At 38.6% G+C, this 17,800-nt stretch overlaps 1 protein-coding gene and 1 long non-coding RNA gene across 4 annotated transcripts; both read right to left on the reverse strand.

Moving 5' to 3' along the window:
* Nucleotides 1–1,002: 1,002 nt before the first annotated feature.
* Nucleotides 1,003–2,486, reverse strand: LOC306988442. Its single transcript, XR_013795400.1, has 3 exons — nt 2,410–2,486; nt 1,941–2,273; nt 1,003–1,362 (listed from the first exon to the last, which is right to left on the reverse strand). It is a non-coding gene; the product is annotated as an uncharacterized lncRNA (long non-coding RNA).
* Nucleotides 2,487–6,755: 4,269 nt separating this feature from the next.
* On the reverse strand, nt 6,756–11,873 carry LOC306988428 (uncharacterized protein). 3 transcript variants are annotated; one of them, XM_079593425.1, is made up of 6 exons: nt 11,761–11,873; nt 9,841–10,173; nt 9,405–9,713; nt 7,328–7,441; nt 7,168–7,223; nt 6,756–6,858 (listed from the first exon to the last, which is right to left on the reverse strand). In XM_079593425.1, exons 2-6 carry the CDS (start codon nt 10,127–10,129, stop codon nt 6,826–6,828), a joined length of 801 nt encoding a protein of 266 aa, XP_079449551.1. In that variant the 5' UTR covers nt 10,130–10,173; nt 11,761–11,873; the 3' UTR covers nt 6,756–6,825. The 3 variants fall into 3 exon arrangements, with proteins under 3 accessions (XP_079449551.1, XP_079449552.1, XP_079449550.1); XM_079593426.1 differs by having other exon boundaries at nt 9,405–9,572; nt 11,603–11,784; XM_079593424.1 differs by having other exon boundaries at nt 11,603–11,784.
* Between the last annotated feature and the right edge of the window lie 5,927 nt (nt 11,874–17,800).

Below are 17,800 nucleotides of genomic sequence, written 5' to 3' on the forward strand. Positions count from 1 at the left end.
AGAGAGAAAGAGAGAGGGAGAAAGAGAGAGAGAGAGAGAAAGAGAGAGACAAAGGCAGAGCCTCTGTCTCAAGACCAGCTCAGCATCGAAAGCAAAGAGACAGAAGAACAATTCCAATCTTGTTTTGTCATTTCCCCCGACCATGTGACTAACACCCAGGTGTGAGACATTCAAACTGACCAATCAGATGATCACAACTTCTCTATTGTTCCAAACATCTGGCCTACAGGCCCAGATCACTTCTGTGCTGAAAATGTCTTAGTGAAAAGCAAATGTCTTTGTTGCTTTGAAATAATCTTGGATTATTTCCAACCTTACATTAGTAATGGTTTGCATTATGAACTATCTTTCTATTTTTTGGAGCGCGAAACAGAAAACTTGAAGTGGAGGTAGTGAGGGGAAATGGCTGTAGCTCCACTCACTCACATACACTACACAAAAAAATAAGATGGCCTTGAAATGGCCAACAATTCTGTAAAATGTAAGTTACTTAATAATAACTTGTATAGAAGAAACACCACACCCACATTGGCTGTTACTGTATCTCATGTGGTAAACATGGTAAAGTTGTTCATGGTGATCAGCATGACTGTGAGTGTCCTTATCAGTGCAACATCTGTACTGTCATCTTCCATCTTAAGGATCACAATGGAAAGAAGCCTTTGGGCTGTTTATGTTTTTATCCTTTTGAACACTTCGTGTTGATTGTTGTTGTTCAATAAAGTAATCAATCAATCAATCAATCAATCAATCAATCAATCAATCAATCAATCAATCAATCAATCAGCACTTCTGTGAGTGTGTTTCTGCTTAATCATAGTGTGTAGTGTAATTTGCTTCTTCAATTCCTTATAGCCGATGCTTGGTCCATTTCAGCAAACTGCTGATATTAGTTTGACTTAGGAACAGTCTAACAATTATTATCTAAATTTTTTTAGCTATTTACCAATTCTGTATGTAGTGCTGGTTAAGTATATAGGCTATTTTTTTATAAAATGTGTACAGTTTTAAAAATGTCTTTATTGTTGCAGAAAATCGAACTAAACAGGAAGCAAAAAAAAAAGAAAAAAAAGAGCTAAAAGTACTATACAGAATGAAATACTGACAACACCAAATCTTTAAGCAATTAGCAAACCCCCACCCCCACCCCCCCCGCCCCTAAAAAACGGTTTATGAATAGCGATTTTATCAGAAGTAGTAGACAAGTTCAGACAAGACATCAGCTGCAAAGATTTGTTCATTGTTGTTGCATGTCCCAAGTTACCAAAGAAAAAAAAAGAAAAAGAAAAAAATAATATGTCACGGAGGATCTTTCTGATGAACAGATTCTGGACTTGCTCTTGAGAGCGGCGTAAGAAAAACCTGCAAACCACAATTGTATAAAAAATGTAAAACCTATTTTCATGTCCAAAACACAATGGTGCTAAAGGCAGAACAATTAACTTGTGGCCATAGAGCAAGTAAACAAAACTAAAATTCTACAACCATCATGATTATATATATATATCATATAATCATATATACAGGTGAAACTCGAAAAATTTGAATATGGTGCAAAAGTTATAATAATTATAATAATAAAAGGTGAAACTAATATATTATATAGACTCATTACATGCAAAGTGAGATATTTCAAGCCTTTGTAATCATTTTGATTATTGTGGCTTACAGCTTATGATAACTTTTCACAATATACTAATTTTGAATTTGGGGTTTTCATAAAGCTGTAAGCCATAATTATCAAAATTATAACAATAAAGGCTTGCAATATCTCACTTTGCATGTACTGAGTCTATATAATATATTAGCTTCACCTTTTAAGTTAAATTACTGAAATAAATTAACTTTTGCACCATATTCTAATTTTTCGGGTTTCACCTGTATAAACCCTTCATATTATTTCATATTAAAACACATCCAGAATACCAACCAACACTCACCATAAACAGTCACGTTAAATGTTGTTGACTCCGTTCTTCTTGTAGGAGTGATTTTATTTAGATAATAAAGTCCAGAGTCTGTGATTCTGATGTTCCTGATGGTCAGAGATCCAGTTTTATAGTCCACCTGTAGTCTGTCTTTGAAAATCTCAGAATTAACATAATTATTTTGAGCATTAGTGGCACTGGCAGAATAAATGTCAGCAATTGAGGTATGTTTTGATCCAAATGTCCACATTATATGTTGACGTTCCTTTATTATAGAGTTAGTGTTTAGAGTGACAGATTCTCCCTCGTTTACGGGTACTGACTTCATTTCATTTGCATCAACACCTGAAACACAGTCAGTAATGAAAGATTAACAGAGACAGACTGATGCTATCTTTGGTATTATAAAACAGAAAACATTTTTTAATCATTTTTAATTGTAATGCAAAAGATCAAATCATGAACATAAGTCTACAATTACCATTGAAGAGCAAAAAGAAAAGACAGAGCAGCAGACATGAGCGATCCATATTCTTGCCAAAAAGTCCAAGTGTGTCTGAATGCGTCCCACGGTACACACCTTAAATCAACGGTCCCATCAGAGCCCCTCCCTTTCGTTTCACTCTCCTTGTATTCTTAACACCTTCAGACTTGTTTTTTTTTACGTTTTTTTTATCACTGATAAAAAAAAGTACCCATATTTGCTCTTCTCCAATCTTTTTTTTTTTCCCACCAGGACTGAATCAACATAAAATTCATCATATTTTAACATATATATATATAAAAAAAGTGTTTGCATGGGTGTGTATATATGTGTTTCTGTGTATTTGCTGTTTGATTTGATAAATATATAAATATATACATTGTAGCAGTTCAGTTCATCTTTATTAATTTCTCGAAGGCAATTTGGTTGCAGCATACAAGCATGTAACATAAGACAACACATACACACAATAAAGTTAAATAGGTTTTCCGCTTGAACCTGGCAAACTTATCAAACCTGTCTGAGATAGATACCAGTTCATAATGCTTTATGCAAGTTTCATATAAATAATACGCTCTACGGTTCCCAGCATGTCATGATCCATAGAATACTGTATAACTGCACACTCCTTCCAGAATTCCCCCTTTGAATAAGAGCTCAACCTGTAGAAACATGCAGGGAAATTGAGAAGTGTCTGTTATCTGGAAAACAAGCTGGATCAAACTAAATTACAGGTTAATGTGTGCAAACCAGATGAAAGAATAAAACTTGTTTTTATCTGTTGCAAGCTTTTATATGGATTAAGTGCAGCACTTAGGAAATAATCAATGGTGAAATGTGGTAAATTACAAAACAAACAAAACCCCCTGAAACTCTATACCAAACCTATACCAGAGAAATGCTTCTGTCACTCCGCTATTCAGGATTTCCATTTACCGTTGACCTTCACCGATGCTATCAAACTTCGGCCAGAGAGGCGCAGAATGCAGCGGAGGAGAGGCAGACTCCATGATATTGTGCAACGCCAGGTCACTTCGGAATAAAATGGAGGAGCTTCAGATTAACATCAGAGGCTGCTTTGAGTTTCAGGATTCAAGTCTAATTGTGTTCACAGAAACTTGGCTCCACAAGGACATTCCCGACTCGGCGGTTGAAATAGAGGGGTTTTCCCTCATCCGGGCTGACAGGACTGGATCATCGGGGAAAAACAGAGGAGGCAGATTGTGCATGTTTGTGAGTAACCGATGGTGCACACAATATACACTGAGAGAGACAGTCGTAACCCAAATGTTGAACTCCTGTGTGTTAGCCTAAGACCATCTTACCTCCCTAGGGAGTTAGGGAATGTTGTTATTTGTTATGTTCCACCAAGTGGGAATGCAGCGATAGCTCCCTTCATTGCGGACTGTGTCCACCGCCAGCTGCAACGAACCCCTGGTGCCCCCGTTTTTATTTTGGGTGACTTTAACCACTGTAAATTGGAACCTTTGCTTCCTGGTTTTGTGGACAAACATGTGGTACTGTCTGTCTTTAAACAGGTGTGTGCCAAAAAGTCCACACAGGCCCGAATGGCATCTCAGCATTTTTGTTAAAGACTTTTGCAAAGGAATTGATCAGGCCCCAGCTTGGTGGCCCGTTTTCCAACAATCTGTTGGCAGTCACACTGTTTCCAACCTGTGGAAAAAATCTGTTATCATATCTGTCCCAAAGAAATCAAGCCCAATGGACAATAATGATTACAGACCAATTGCGTTAACATCTGTTGTAATGAAAAGTCTGAAAAGAATTCTGGTATCTCTGCTCAGAGCTGATACTGATCCGCTGCAGGATCCTCTACAGTTTGCTTTCAGGCACAGGAAAGGTACAGATGATGCTGTCAACAGAATTACGAACCATTTTAAAACATCTAGACAGCAAAGCTTATGCACGCCTGCTCTTCGTAGATTTTAGTTCTGCTTTTAATACAGGTGGCAAGGACAAAGGCCTATTATTGTCTCTGGTTAGCACTGATTATTTAACATTATGTATTTGCTTTATATTATAATTCTTATTTATAGTTGATTATTGTTATTTTATTGCTGTTCTTAAGGTTTATGCGTCCGTTATGTGTGCAATAACAGTGACCTTTTTAGGTGTGCAATATGACAACCGTCTACATGTTCATGTTTTGCTCCACTGATTGTTTAGGTGATATACATGTGATTGATTTATTTTGTGATTTGTGAATTTATTTATAAACTCTTATCTATTTATTTATTCTTTATTCTGAAAATGCAGCATACACTGAGCCCAAGACAAATTTCCCTAAGGGGATAATAAAGTATATTGTATATTGTATTGTATTATTGTATTGTATTCGTAGTATTGTGTATAGGCCAATTTATACTTCTGCGTCGGGTGTGCGCAGTAGGTACGGCGTAGCATACGCATAGACGTGTACCATACGCCGTACCCTGACGCGCACCTCCTCAAAAATGTAACTACACGTCGCGACGACGCGGACCGCAAGATCTGTGATTGGTTGGCTTGGTACAGTAGCATTGCGTTTCCTCCTACGCGTTTCCGGCGTGTTCTTCTGCACCGCCCGCCATTTTTAAATTCAGAAGTTCTGTAAATTCAGAAATTTCACTAAAATTTACTGTTTTTCCAACTCGATAAGCTCCAGCTCCAACATGATCCGCTCTCTTTCAGTCGCCATTGCTTGTAGTAGCCAAATCAAAACAGCCACGAGGAATCTATACACAGTAGTGGAACATTACAACCCGCCCCCGCCAACTAGCGTTTCGCCGATGTAACTGCAGAGCAACGCAGACATAAACGCAGAAGTATAAATGCTCACGACGGCGTCGCCTACGTGCGTAGCCTACGACGTAGGCTACACTACCGCGTACCCCAACGCAGAAGTATAAATCAGCCTTAATGAACATGTTATTTACATTAAGTTTTGTAACTTTTTTTAAACTTTCAGATATGGTTAAACCATGCCCCCTGTAAATTAATGTATTATTGCGACTCAATTCTTACATTCACGCAACTACACCTTTTACCCCCTGTGGCGAGCATGACGAGGTCGAGGGACGTGAGAGGATGGCGCGAGACCGCGTGGCGTGATTAATAATGAGCGACAGCTGCGCGTACGCACCGGTCTCGTATCTCTCACGGAGGAGCGGAAGAATAAAGGAGGAGCAACGACAGAGAAGATCGAGAGAGGACAGGCATGTGTTTGTGGTTTTGTTTTATTCCTGTTTTGTGTCGCCAGCAGTCGTCCGCGAGGGGCTGCTGGCTTATACTTTCATTTGTATATTTGTTTATTTATTAATTAAAATGTTTGAACGTTCGACGGTTCCCGCCTCCTTCTTCCCATAACAACCAAACTTGCTACACCCCCTAAATAGTATAGAATGTTAAAGGGGTCCTATGGGGTCCACACAGACATGCACTGAAAATGTAAAAAACTTTTAGCCTTTTATGTTCAAACCGGAGTCAGACAATGATGGAGAGATGGACCACTGGTATCACAATGATTGGGAGAAATTGGGATGCAATTGAGCTATGTTAAAATCGGCAGAGTCTAAGTGAAACTTACATTCAATGTTTTCTCTACACTGTAATGCTAGTTTTTATTTACAGTATATTCTGTTCAATGTTTGATGAACGCATTATTTTACAAAATGCATTAGCAGTGCTTCTATTGTTTCTTCTTTTTCCTTCACATGTGTTTTGATCCGAAGTGTAATTTGAAATATATATCTGAGAAGTACATAAAAAAAGACTGAAATTATGCTTTCTTATTTTTAGTTTAAAAGAAGTCGCTTTGGATGAAAATTAATGTAGCCTAAATGTTAATGTAAATGTAAATGATACCACATAATAAAACTAAACCTAAGGCAAGCAAGCCAAAATAATGTTTCTCCACTTGTGCAAACATAAATGGTGATTAAAAAAAAGTGACTAAAAATCTGATTTTGTTCTTTTCGGCTAACTGAATGGAAACGGTGGTTTATCCACAAATGTTTCATGCGATATTACAATTTTGCGCATAAGTTAAATTCACAGCTTTGGATGAAAACATAGTGAACATAGATTAAATGCTACAGACTGGAAGATTTCAACCTTGAATCACTTGTGGAAACATGTCCTCCCCAACGGGAAATGCATACAGTTAAAAGCATGTTGGAAAGGTTCAGTGAAATCATTCTGGATCAAATTTCAGTCTATTATATGTTCAGTGTTCAGCACCTGAACACAGTACTGACTGCTGTGGGTACCTGAGCATTGTTATAGTTTTAGTAAAGTCCAGGAAAACCCCCCCAAAAAATCTAAATTGGCATCAGACAGCATTTAGGAAAATAAAAATGTTTATTTTCAAAACCAATCATGCTTACATTGTACACCATTATATGTACATTATTATTATTTGAGCACATGATCTTCTCCATCAGGCATCTGTAAGAAAACAGACATGAACTAAACAGAGAAAAAGTGTTGAGTTCAGAGAAAAGAAAACGGAATGTTCAAAAAGGAAATGGAACGATATATTTAATTGAAATAATAAATGAAACCTCTCGATCCAAACATAAAACAGAAACTATAAGAAATACAGTGTCTTATTGCAACATTGCGTGTTTTCTGGAAAAAACACGAGAAAATTCTCCAGCTCAATCACATTTGTAAGCAAACAGACTCTTGTGGTAACAGCTGAAGGTTTCCACAGACAGATTTATTTTGTTACTGTACACAGAAGTGGTGTCTTACCATGTGAACACAAAATGTTGTTTCTGCATAATGAATCTCTTCCTCCTCAGTCCGAACTGCTTAAAAAATAATTTCTTTCTTGTTCAAAGCAGTAAAACCTCAATTTCAAAGTTATATATAAAATATCTTGAATGCAGTTTTTTTTATATTAGTTACTTGCCTTCGTGTCCAGCTTGTATGGGCTTGTTGTAACAGCATTTCAGACCTACAGCTACAGCTCCAGCCAGAATCACAGCGACAAAAACTGATATTGTGATATATGAATGATGCGTTTCTGTAAAAGACAGAAAACATTGGTTGTAATTGACTGTGGAAGATTTCAGGGAGATCTGAATTTCAAAAGCTGTATCTGTCATCTGAGAGGTGAGACTACTCATTTACCTTATTCTTTATATGAGTGGTTCTCAAAGTATATGAATTGCTTGGCGCTCTGTCTTTATAAAGTGACACCAAACGCCAATTCCACTGAATCATCTTCAGACCGTTGACTTGTTGCCAGATTTTTTTTAAGGTTTAAAGGGGGGCACAACCAAATATTGTTACTTCCCTTTTGGTCCAGGAAGAAGACCGGATTGGTTCCTGCAGTCTGATTGGTGCCACGCCCTGATTGATCAGCTGACACCTGGACGTGTATAAAAGCCTCCTTCGTTATTGCTTCATTAGCTTTGTGCTCACTCGCTACTCTTGTCTTGCCTGACTTTGCTACTTAGTGTATTAGTAAGGCTGTTTATTCTGGGGTGTGCATTTGAGAGTTTGTTTGTTTCTTGTGAACTACCATATTCGTGATAATGACTACCGCCTGATTAATGACAGATTCCAGATGACCCATTTTACTGATCTGCAAACGCACACGCATATAAAATGTATAAGATTGTTCAGACAAAAGATTAGGGATGCATTTAACAAAAGCATCTGTAAGACAAACAGAACCTCAGATACTTTGATCTCCTGAGATATTCTCTATAATAGCCATTTGTCTCCACACCCCGCAGAGTTGAAGTTGTGGGGAAAGCTTCTTTCCCTCTTGTCCAGAGGGGCACCTGACTGATGTTTTAGAGCTCCGACTAACACATTGCCATTACTCATGTATACTTGGACTGTAGAGGCTAAAAATGGGTTTTCTGGTTATTGTTTTTAGACCAATCTAAATAGGGGTGAGCCTCAACCTCTGATTATCGTAATTCTACGTGGAAAGTGTACATGGAAAGCCATGAGATGAAGATGAAGTTAAGTTGGTGAACTTGGTTCTATGGTAATGGTCATGACCTCTGTTTAGATATAATCTTACCTTAATTAAGTGTGTTCAGATCTATATGGACTAAATAATATATTCTAGAATGAGTAAGTAGAGTATGGTCATCAAGAATATGTCAACTCCCTCTTCAAAGCACTTTACATGGAAGGGGGAATCTCCTCAACCACCACCAATGTGCAGCATCCACCTGGATGATGGGACGCCAGCCATAGTGCGCAAGAACGCCCACCACACACCAGCTTACTGGTGGAGAGGAGACAGGATGATGAAGCCAATTGTGTATATATATATGGAGATGATTAGGAGGCCATGATGGACAGAGGCCACTGGGCAAATTTGGCCAGGATGCCAGGGTTACACCCCTACTCGTTTCGAAAGACATCCTGGGATTATTTTTGAGAGTCAGGACCTCGGTTTAACGTCTCATTCGAATGACGGTGCTCTTTGACAGTATTGTCCCCATCACTACACTGGGGCGTTAGGACCCACTCAGACCACAGGATGAGCGCCCCCTGCTGGCCTCACTAACACCTCTTCCAACAGCAACCTGGTTTTTCCAGAAGAGGCCCAGCCCTGCTTAGCTTCAGTGGGCAACCAGTCTTGGGCTACAGGGTGATATGGCTGCAAGACTGACAAGTTTGTGTTTATGAGATCGTATACCTGGCCGGTGCGAGACTCAAAGTTTTATAGGAATTCGGTTGAACGGGTGTAATTTCAATTTGTCAATTTTCTTAATAAAATGGAGTCAGATAAAAGTTTCATTGGAATTCAATTACTTTGCCAGACTGAAAAGACAGAACGCGCAGGAAACCATCACCCACTTATCAGAAACTGTTGTTGGGCCGACTGGGCAGGCCTTACACATCGTGATCCAAAGTAGACTGTAGAAACCATTGGCTCCATGGTCTCTACAATCTAATAGGCTTATGATTATTTTTGGAAACGCAGTCCATATCAGTGCATAAACTCTAATATCACATACCTTCACATGTGTGACAGAGTCGACTGATGTCCAGATGTGTGGTCTGGTGTGTGATGGGATTGTTGATCACACAGCTGTAAGTGTTTTTATCCTGATATTCCACCTCCAGAGGTAGAGAGAGACTGATGCTGAGATCAGACACACTGATGCTGGACAATACACTGATTCCTGCGTACCAGGAGAGAGTCACATCACTCACATTCAACACTGAACACACCAGTGAACAATACTGGCTTGATGATGATGATGATGATGATGAAGAAGGACATTCAGAAGAATCACTATTGATGATAGGAATCGATAGATAAGCTGAGAAAAGAGACCCAAAAAAGAGAGAAAATCCTAAAAGAATGATTTTTGGATAAAGATCTCAGTCTGTGAAGATTTTCAATCACAGACTGATGAGAGTAAAATGGCATACTCAGTTTTTACTCACCATGAACACTAACAGTAAAACTCTTGTAAGTGAACCCTCCTCTGACTCTGACCTGTAGTTTATAAAGTCCAGTGTTTTCAGATCTGATGTTTCTGATGGTCAGAGATCCAGTTTGACTGTCCATCTGGAGTCTCTCTCTGAATCGATCATCATTATCAAATATAGAGATGATGAGTTTGTGGATTTCAGCAATACAAGTGTCTGAATGGTTAACGTTAAACATCCACAGGATCAGATCATCTTTCTGTATTTTAACATCAGTGTTTAGAATGACAGAATCTCCCTCCATCACTGACACTGACTTCACTTCATCAGTCACAGCATCAAATACACCTTAAAGACAGAGGAACAGACAAATTGAAATACAAAAAGTAGTGTGCACATTGAAGTATGTGATGTGGTATATGTGCTATGGTCTATCAAAACGATTAAATGTCTCAATAAAAACGTGTATGATACCTGGTGTTAGTGGTGGAGCTTTAAGAGAAAACGTTGACAGTTAATAACCAACAATATATAGGACTCACAATATTGTATTGCAATATTAGCGATTATATTTCAGGAGCTCAATAATAAAAGCAATAAAGAAAAATGTCATGTCTATAATAACTGCAAAACTGCATTATGCACATGCGCATTGACGATCCAGTCTCTGATAATTATAGCCTAACACCGTGTCCTAACTACACGCGACGCGATAAAATTCCAGCGACAGCAAGTGTGTCTGTCCACACTAGACGCGACGCGACTGTGAGACAGCACACGTCAATCAAAAAATCACAGCCATTCAGAACAGCGTGTGGGCGGAGTCTCTCTGTGAAAGCGCACTGCTGGCCCGCACTCACATTGGAAATGGGTAAGGACATAATCAAATCAAGAAATAACATTATTAAAAATCAAAACATTAACAAAATATACTTATTGGCTAATTTTGTTATGAAGTACAGTTGTATGTTTGCATAGAATTCAGTTTGAACGCTATATTATATGCTTTCAAAATCTGAGGTAAATTATCCATTATCGCTTGTGGCACAGTGACCTATTTTTAACTAAAAATAAATAATGTGTACTCATAACCAGTGTAATTTCTTCATATGACAATCAGTTTATTTAATTGAGATCTCTGTGTGGGCGGATCTGTCAGCCGCGACGTCGCAGAAATAGGAACCGTTTCTAAATTAGAAACTTTGCGTGTCGCCGTCGCGTCTGGTTAGGACAAAAACTCTGATTAACATGGAAAAGATACCTTTTATCGCGTGTCGCGGCGTCGCGTCGCGTGTAGTTAGGACACGGTGTAAGAATCTCCATTCATAACAAAGACATTATCCATGGAAAGTAAATCTTCACATCACGATAGGCTACAACAAAACCTTATTTAAACGATTTAAATTACCTTTAAAAAATGTCTACTGCATTGAACTTATAAAAGGACCCCGAATGCTTTGTAATTTTTATAAAAGTGTCTATCAGGTGCATAAATATAAATGTACTAAATTTATGCATTTGGTGGCATGTTAAAAAAAACAAAGGCTGCAATTTAATAAAATATATTAATATAACGAAACCCTAATAAATCGAAATATCATTACTAGCCTACTGAAGCATATCTCTAAGATGAAAACTTGAGGGTTGAAAAAAGTATTAAACATTTGTAGGCTATATGAAAATAAACACCAGATAGGCTAATATTTACAAGTGCAAAACCTGCTTTACTGAAACTTTTAATGAAAACTGTCCCAAATGATACAAAAAAACTACTTACCATTTGTTACAAGTAAACACAAAACGACTGAAAAAGAGTTGTGACCCATGTTCTTTTACAGTTTTTTCAAACTGCTTAGAAACTAAAAGTGAAACTTGAGACTCAGTGAAACCATTCACTCGTGTATTGACACCACGATCATGTGTGAAAACACTTACCGTAAATTGATCACCTATAGGCTAGAAATCAAAACTCAGTTTTGAGAAAGAAATCATTTTTACCCCCTTGAATTTCTGTTTAGTGTAATGGTGCGTTCACACCGGACGCGAATAGCGCGTCAGGCGCGAGTGATTTCAATTTTAAGTCAATGCAAAGACGCGTTACACGCGTAAACGCGTCTTTGCATTGACTTAAAATTGAAATCACTCGCGCCTGACGCGCTATTCGCGTCCGGTGTGAACGCACCATAAGGCTATATGTGGAAATATTTACGTATGTATATACAATATATACAATACATACAAATGTGTATACTACATAGGCTACATACATACATAACATATAGAGACACACAGTCTCACAATATTCAGTGTGTGTATACTAATATCAAAGTCAAAGTCAGCTTTATTGTCGATTCTTCACATGTTCCAGACATACAAAGCAATCGAAATTACGTTTCCCTCCATCCCACGGTAAAGACAAAAACATGTAGGCTAGTTAAAACTAGACTGACATAGCTAAAAACTAGGCTATATAACTATCGCTAGGCTATATAGGCATCGATAAAATAGACATTTAAATTAAGTCTGCAAGTGACATGATAGTGCAAAGACAGTTTCGGTCATAGCAAACATCAGAAGTGTGCAAATGGAATTTTAGTGCAAAAACAGTTCAGTCATGGGGGGGGGGGGGGGGGGGGGGGGGCTTCTTGACGGCCTGGTGACTGAGGGAAGAGAGTTCAGCATCCTAACAGCCTGGTGGATGAATATATATATATATATATATATATATATATATATATATATATATATATATATAATGTAGATATACATACAAGCTACAATAAAGATAGTTTCACAGCAGCTTCACAATAGTAACAAACTCAAAATCGCCTGAGAAGCAGCTCTAACAAGCCAATTGTCACGGTCACCTATAGTCACGACCTCCTTCACATTTCCCAGCATCCTCCTTGGCCCACACCTGCACCTCCTTCACAATCACCTGCACCTTTCAGACATCTCCCTCATTAACTTTTTATTAACATTAACGTTTATTCCGAGTGTGTGGAACGTTTGGACCAATGCCTCCCATGTCTACCTGCGTGATCTCCTGTGTCTTCTCCAACGATTCCTCCAGTGTGTGATGGGCAAATGAAGCTTTGGTGAAACACTGAACCACTTAGAAGAATTGTTTTGAAAATGGGTCCATTACTCGAAGCTTCAGTAACAGTGACCTCGCCTGGTAAAGTGCCAAGGCTGCATCTAAATGATCCTGGCTGATAGTGGACGGTAGGCTTTTAGATGAGTGAAAAATCTAGTGAACGCAAAATTGTGTGTAAGCAATTTGAATAAAATAAATACCTGTCAAATATTCCTATACCATTTCTGGTAACTGACCTCCACGTGGAACCGTTCGCTGTGCTCGGAAAAAGGACCATTTCATGACAACTGTTAGGTGAAATGAATGACTAGGCTATAACCTTTAAAAGCTTAACACATGCATGTTTCACACGTTCACACATACTCATTGTGTAGGCGGTGTGTTGCACTTAATGCAAGAGCAGCACGCGCTCATGTGTTAGGGTAAAACAGGATGCTTGCAGTTGCAGCTATATTTCATTTTGTTTTATTTCAAATCCAAAAAGTTGTCACAATATTTTGTTGTCAGAATTGCGCTTCCCTTTGTGCACAGTACAATTATACAGTCTTTCATAGACTTATTCATGTTTAAACACACTAAATGTAAACAACTTATTATTCAATGCAGCCTACTATATGTATATTAATTTGCTCAAGCAGGTGGCGAAACATTTGAACGTATACTTTTCTTATACTAAAATAACAAACATGAAAGGTGGCATATAAGATGCAAGTTTCATATCTTAAAGGGATAGTTCACTTTAAAATTTAAATTCTGTCATCATTTACTCACCCTCAAGTTGTTTCAAACATGTATTAATTTATTTCTTCTGCTGAACACAAAGATATTTTGAAGAATGTCAGTAACCAAACAGTAGTCTGTACCCATTGACTTCCATAGTAGGAAAAAATAAATACTATGGAAGTCAATGGGTACAGACTACTGTTAGGTTACTGACATTCTTCAAAATATCTTACCCGTATTACATATATAAATGATGACAGAATTTTAATTTTAAAGTGAACTATCCCTTTAAGACGTTATAAATGTGGCGGAGGGAAATATGCCACCGCCTTGTGGGGGAAATGTTCAGCAATTTACTAAGGAAGACTGAGTGAGCAACAGGATCCTAGTCCCCCCCCACCCAATGCTTTTAGTCTTTAGTACAACTGTTAGCCTAGTTGTATGTGGTTTCTATTGTGGTGCAAAACCTGCGTGAAGTTGGCCCCCCACCCAACGAAAAACGTCGTCAAAATAGGCTCAATCGTTTGTGCTCCGTTTGTGCTGGTTTGTGCTGTAAAAAGTTTTGTTTGTGCTGCTTCGGTTTTTTAGATATTAAAAATTATATTTTTAGGTCATTCTGAGGTCACTCAGCCCCCCACATGGTCCAAATTCACTTAAAATAGTCTCGTTCGTTTGTGCTTCGTTTGTGCTGGTTTGTGCCGGTACAATTTTCGTTTGTGCTGCATCGGGTTTTAAAATATCAGACATTGAATTATAGACGATGACGTCACCAGCCCCCCACATGATCCAAATTCACCCAAAATAGACGCAATCGTTTGTGCTCCGTTTGTGCTGTTTTGTGCTGTTAAATGTTTATTTTGTGCTGCGTCGGGTTTTGAAATATTAATAATTGAATTATATGTCGATGACGTCACTCAGCCCCCCCACATGCTCCAAATTCACCCAAAATAGCCTCGGTCGTTTGTGCTCCGTTTGTGCTGGTTTGTGCAGTAAAACGTTTCGTTTGAGCTGCTTCGGTTTTTGAGATATTAAAATAATATTTTTAGGTCATTCTGAGTTCACTCAGCCCCCCACATGCTCCAAATTCACCCAAAATGGTCTCGTTCGTTTGTGCTCCGTTTGTGCTGGTTTGTGCCGGTAAAAGTTGCGTTTGTGCTGCATCGGGTTTATCAAGATAAAAAATAGTTAGTAATTGACTAGGCTATTTCTAAGTCCAGTCTATCTAGTTTTGTCATCTTTCTGTCATCACATAATTTGTTCAATAAACAATTATCTTTCCTTCATTCACTGGTCTAATTTGTATTTTTTATTTATTTACAATGAGTCTCATCTGCTACACTTCACTGCCACCACCACTAGGGACAAGTGACACTTATGTTCAAGAATGCTCTTGTATAAAATAGTGGAGAGTTAGTGGAGAAAAGGGTCGATATAAATCAAACTACAAAAGTCGTTACTAATCCAAATTTCTGGCCAATGTAAGTATACATTGTTTTAAACCTGTCAGTTACAATATTAGTAGTTTCAACAATAATTGTACAACATTCAAGAGAGCTAAGATTGTCAATGCTTATTGAACAGAAAACTCATTAATAACACTTATATTACTAATTTAGCTATGAAATGCTGATTACAGTTGCACAAGTTGCCTTTTAGTATTATAAAAACGACCATGGGTCACATGTGCAACTGTAGTTAACATTTCATAGCTAAATTAGTGATATTAGTATTAGCAATGAGTTTTCTGTTCAATAAACACTGACAATCTAGGGGTCAACATTAACCTACCATATTGGTCCTAATATAATATATACTATCCATCTTCATTATCCTTACTATATTATATTATCCTTATATTCAGACCAATACAGTAATAGATGAAAAAAAATTTATGCTGTACATGACATTTTTTGGATTATTGAGGAGGGTAATTGTGTTTTGCTTATGCCAGATGCCCAAGAAACCAGCAGTCGACAGGGATTCCATTTTCACAGTCCTGTGTTCATCAAAAGAGGCCATAGTCCAAAATGGCAACATAGCTACTCCTAATCAGAGCATCTGGAAAGAGCTTAGTAAACAGCTAGACAACAAGATCACTGCAAAGGCACTATACACTTTTGTTAAATTAAACAGACACAACATCTGGACTGCTTTAGGGTTTACTCAAGAAAGTGATCATGAAACAAGTGGCAGTAGTGATGATACTGATTTTGAGCCAGGGTCCCTTTCCTCCAGTCCAAAAGATTGCTGGACTTTTGATTTTGAAGTTCCATTTCAGAAATGGATTGAATTTATGCCTGAAACGGTTACATACAAAAACAAGTTCTCTAAAACAAAAAAAAGGGAATACACAATTTTGAAGCCTGGTATCTGGACGCATGTGATAAATCATCACATTTGGGAAGAAGTGAAATGCCCCTGCACATTTGCCTTTAAAAGAGCTAAGGTCTATCCATCAGCCACAGACAAATATATTGTCATCCGAGGCAACTGTAAGGAGTGTCGTGGCCACATTCACATAAAATGTGACAAAAAGCCTGAAATAAACAGCACAATGATGTTCAAGTGTTTACTCAAAAACACTGATGACTCCCTGCACACTGGCTGTTCCAAGCGTGCAATGTCTGGTGACTTGCGTGTGCAGATATCAAAAGAACTATGTGAGGGTAGAATGGAACCCCATGTTTGGAGGGCATCAGAGGCAACAAAGCTGATGGATTTTGGAGATCCTGAGCCAAGTCATCTGCCTAATTTGGCCACCCTGCGCAAAGCAAAGCAAGAGAGAAATGATTTAGAATTAGGCGACAAGGATCCTATTGTGTCACTGCAGATGTTAAAATACAGTGCACCTCACAGTGGTAGCATTAAAGACATTGGACTAGATAAGTTTTTCTGTCACTATTGGAGTCAAACACAAATGTATATGTACAAGACATTATCCAAGACATCTACTAACCCCACTGTGAGTTTTGATGCAACTGGCTCAGTGGTGAGGAAACTACAGAGACCAAATGGAAAGTCTGGCCATATATTCCTATATCAGGGTGTTGTGGCAGGGGGTGAGAGCTCAAGTGTCCCAGTGGTGCAAATGCTGTCAGAGAGACATGATGTTAATGCCATAACAAATTGGCTGACAGAATGGATACGCGCAGGTGCACCTACTCCAAAAGAGGTTGTGAGTGACTTTTCTCTGGCTTTGCTCGGAGCTTTGGTTAAGGCTTTTACTTCTCATCCTGATCTTAAGACCTACATCAATGAGTGTTGTGGAGTCTTACTCTGTAAACAGTCAGCAAAAGTCCCACCTTGTTTTGTTCGAGTTGATGTTGCACACTGCATCAAGATGATCTGCCGGTGGGACTGCTTGAGAAAAAAACCACATCGCATTAAAGATTTCTTTGTTAGGTCAATAGCTCAGCTTCTCATGTCACAATCTATGGATGATGCAAGAGAGCTACTAAGATGTATTACTATTGTGGCTCTCAGCGAAACAGAGGGCAGTGACAGCTCTGGAGCCCCCCTCATTTCAGAAAGGTGCAAGAAATACCTGAAAGCCCGAATTGCAGAAGAGTGTGTCATCATTCCAGATGTAGAGGTTGAGGACCTGGAAGAAGTAGATCCATGTGACCAAACACAGACAGACCTGCGGCAGTGGGTAACAGACATATGTGAGGAGAGCAGGTCACTTGCTGTATCTAATGGTGATCATGACAATATGCACTTCCTTCCTGAGATTATTCCCAATATAATTTGGCTTGCAAATTACTTACCACTCTGGACAGGGGTAATGATCCCTCACTTCCGGAGCTCCAACATCACCGCAAGTTCAGCCAACGTCGAAGCCGAGTTCAAAAACATCAAACGCGGCCTTTTCAAGCATGAAAACCTGCCTATTCGAGTGGATCGATTCATTGCTCGACATCTCTCCTTCATTGAAGGCAACATGCGTATTTTTTCTGCAAAACGAAAGAGTGTGGAAAAAGGTGAAGAGGATGAAGCTGTTGCAACAGTGATCAACACAGGAGTCAATCCACTACCCACCACAACCTGCAGTGTAGATGGAAGGCCAGAAATAGATGCTTCCTGCTCTGGGAAGTCTGACACTGTCACAAACATCCATCCAACAGATGAAGAAGCTGTTGAAAACTGGAGAGGCTT

The sequence above is a fragment of the Phoxinus phoxinus genome (assembly GCF_949152265.1).
Source record: "Phoxinus phoxinus genome assembly, chromosome: 20".
NCBI classification, from domain to species: domain Eukaryota; kingdom Metazoa; phylum Chordata; class Actinopteri; order Cypriniformes; family Leuciscidae; genus Phoxinus; species Phoxinus phoxinus.

What these genes read in the sequence shown, in the direction of transcription:
- LOC306988428 (XM_079593424.1), bottom strand. Translation starts at nt 11,651, where the DNA reads ATGGGTCACAACTCTTTTTCAGTCGTTTTGTGTTTACTTGTAACAAAT. An exon ending in TTTTACTGTTAGTGTTCATG is followed by an intron (nt 9,714 to 9,840) that starts GTGAGTAAAAAC and finishes CTCTTTTCTCAG; the next exon opens with CTTATCTATCGATTCCTATC. An exon ending in CATACAAGCTGGACACGAAG is followed by an intron (nt 7,224 to 7,327) that starts GCAAGTAACTAA and finishes TTTTTTAAGCAG; the next exon opens with TTCGGACTGAGGAGGAAGAG.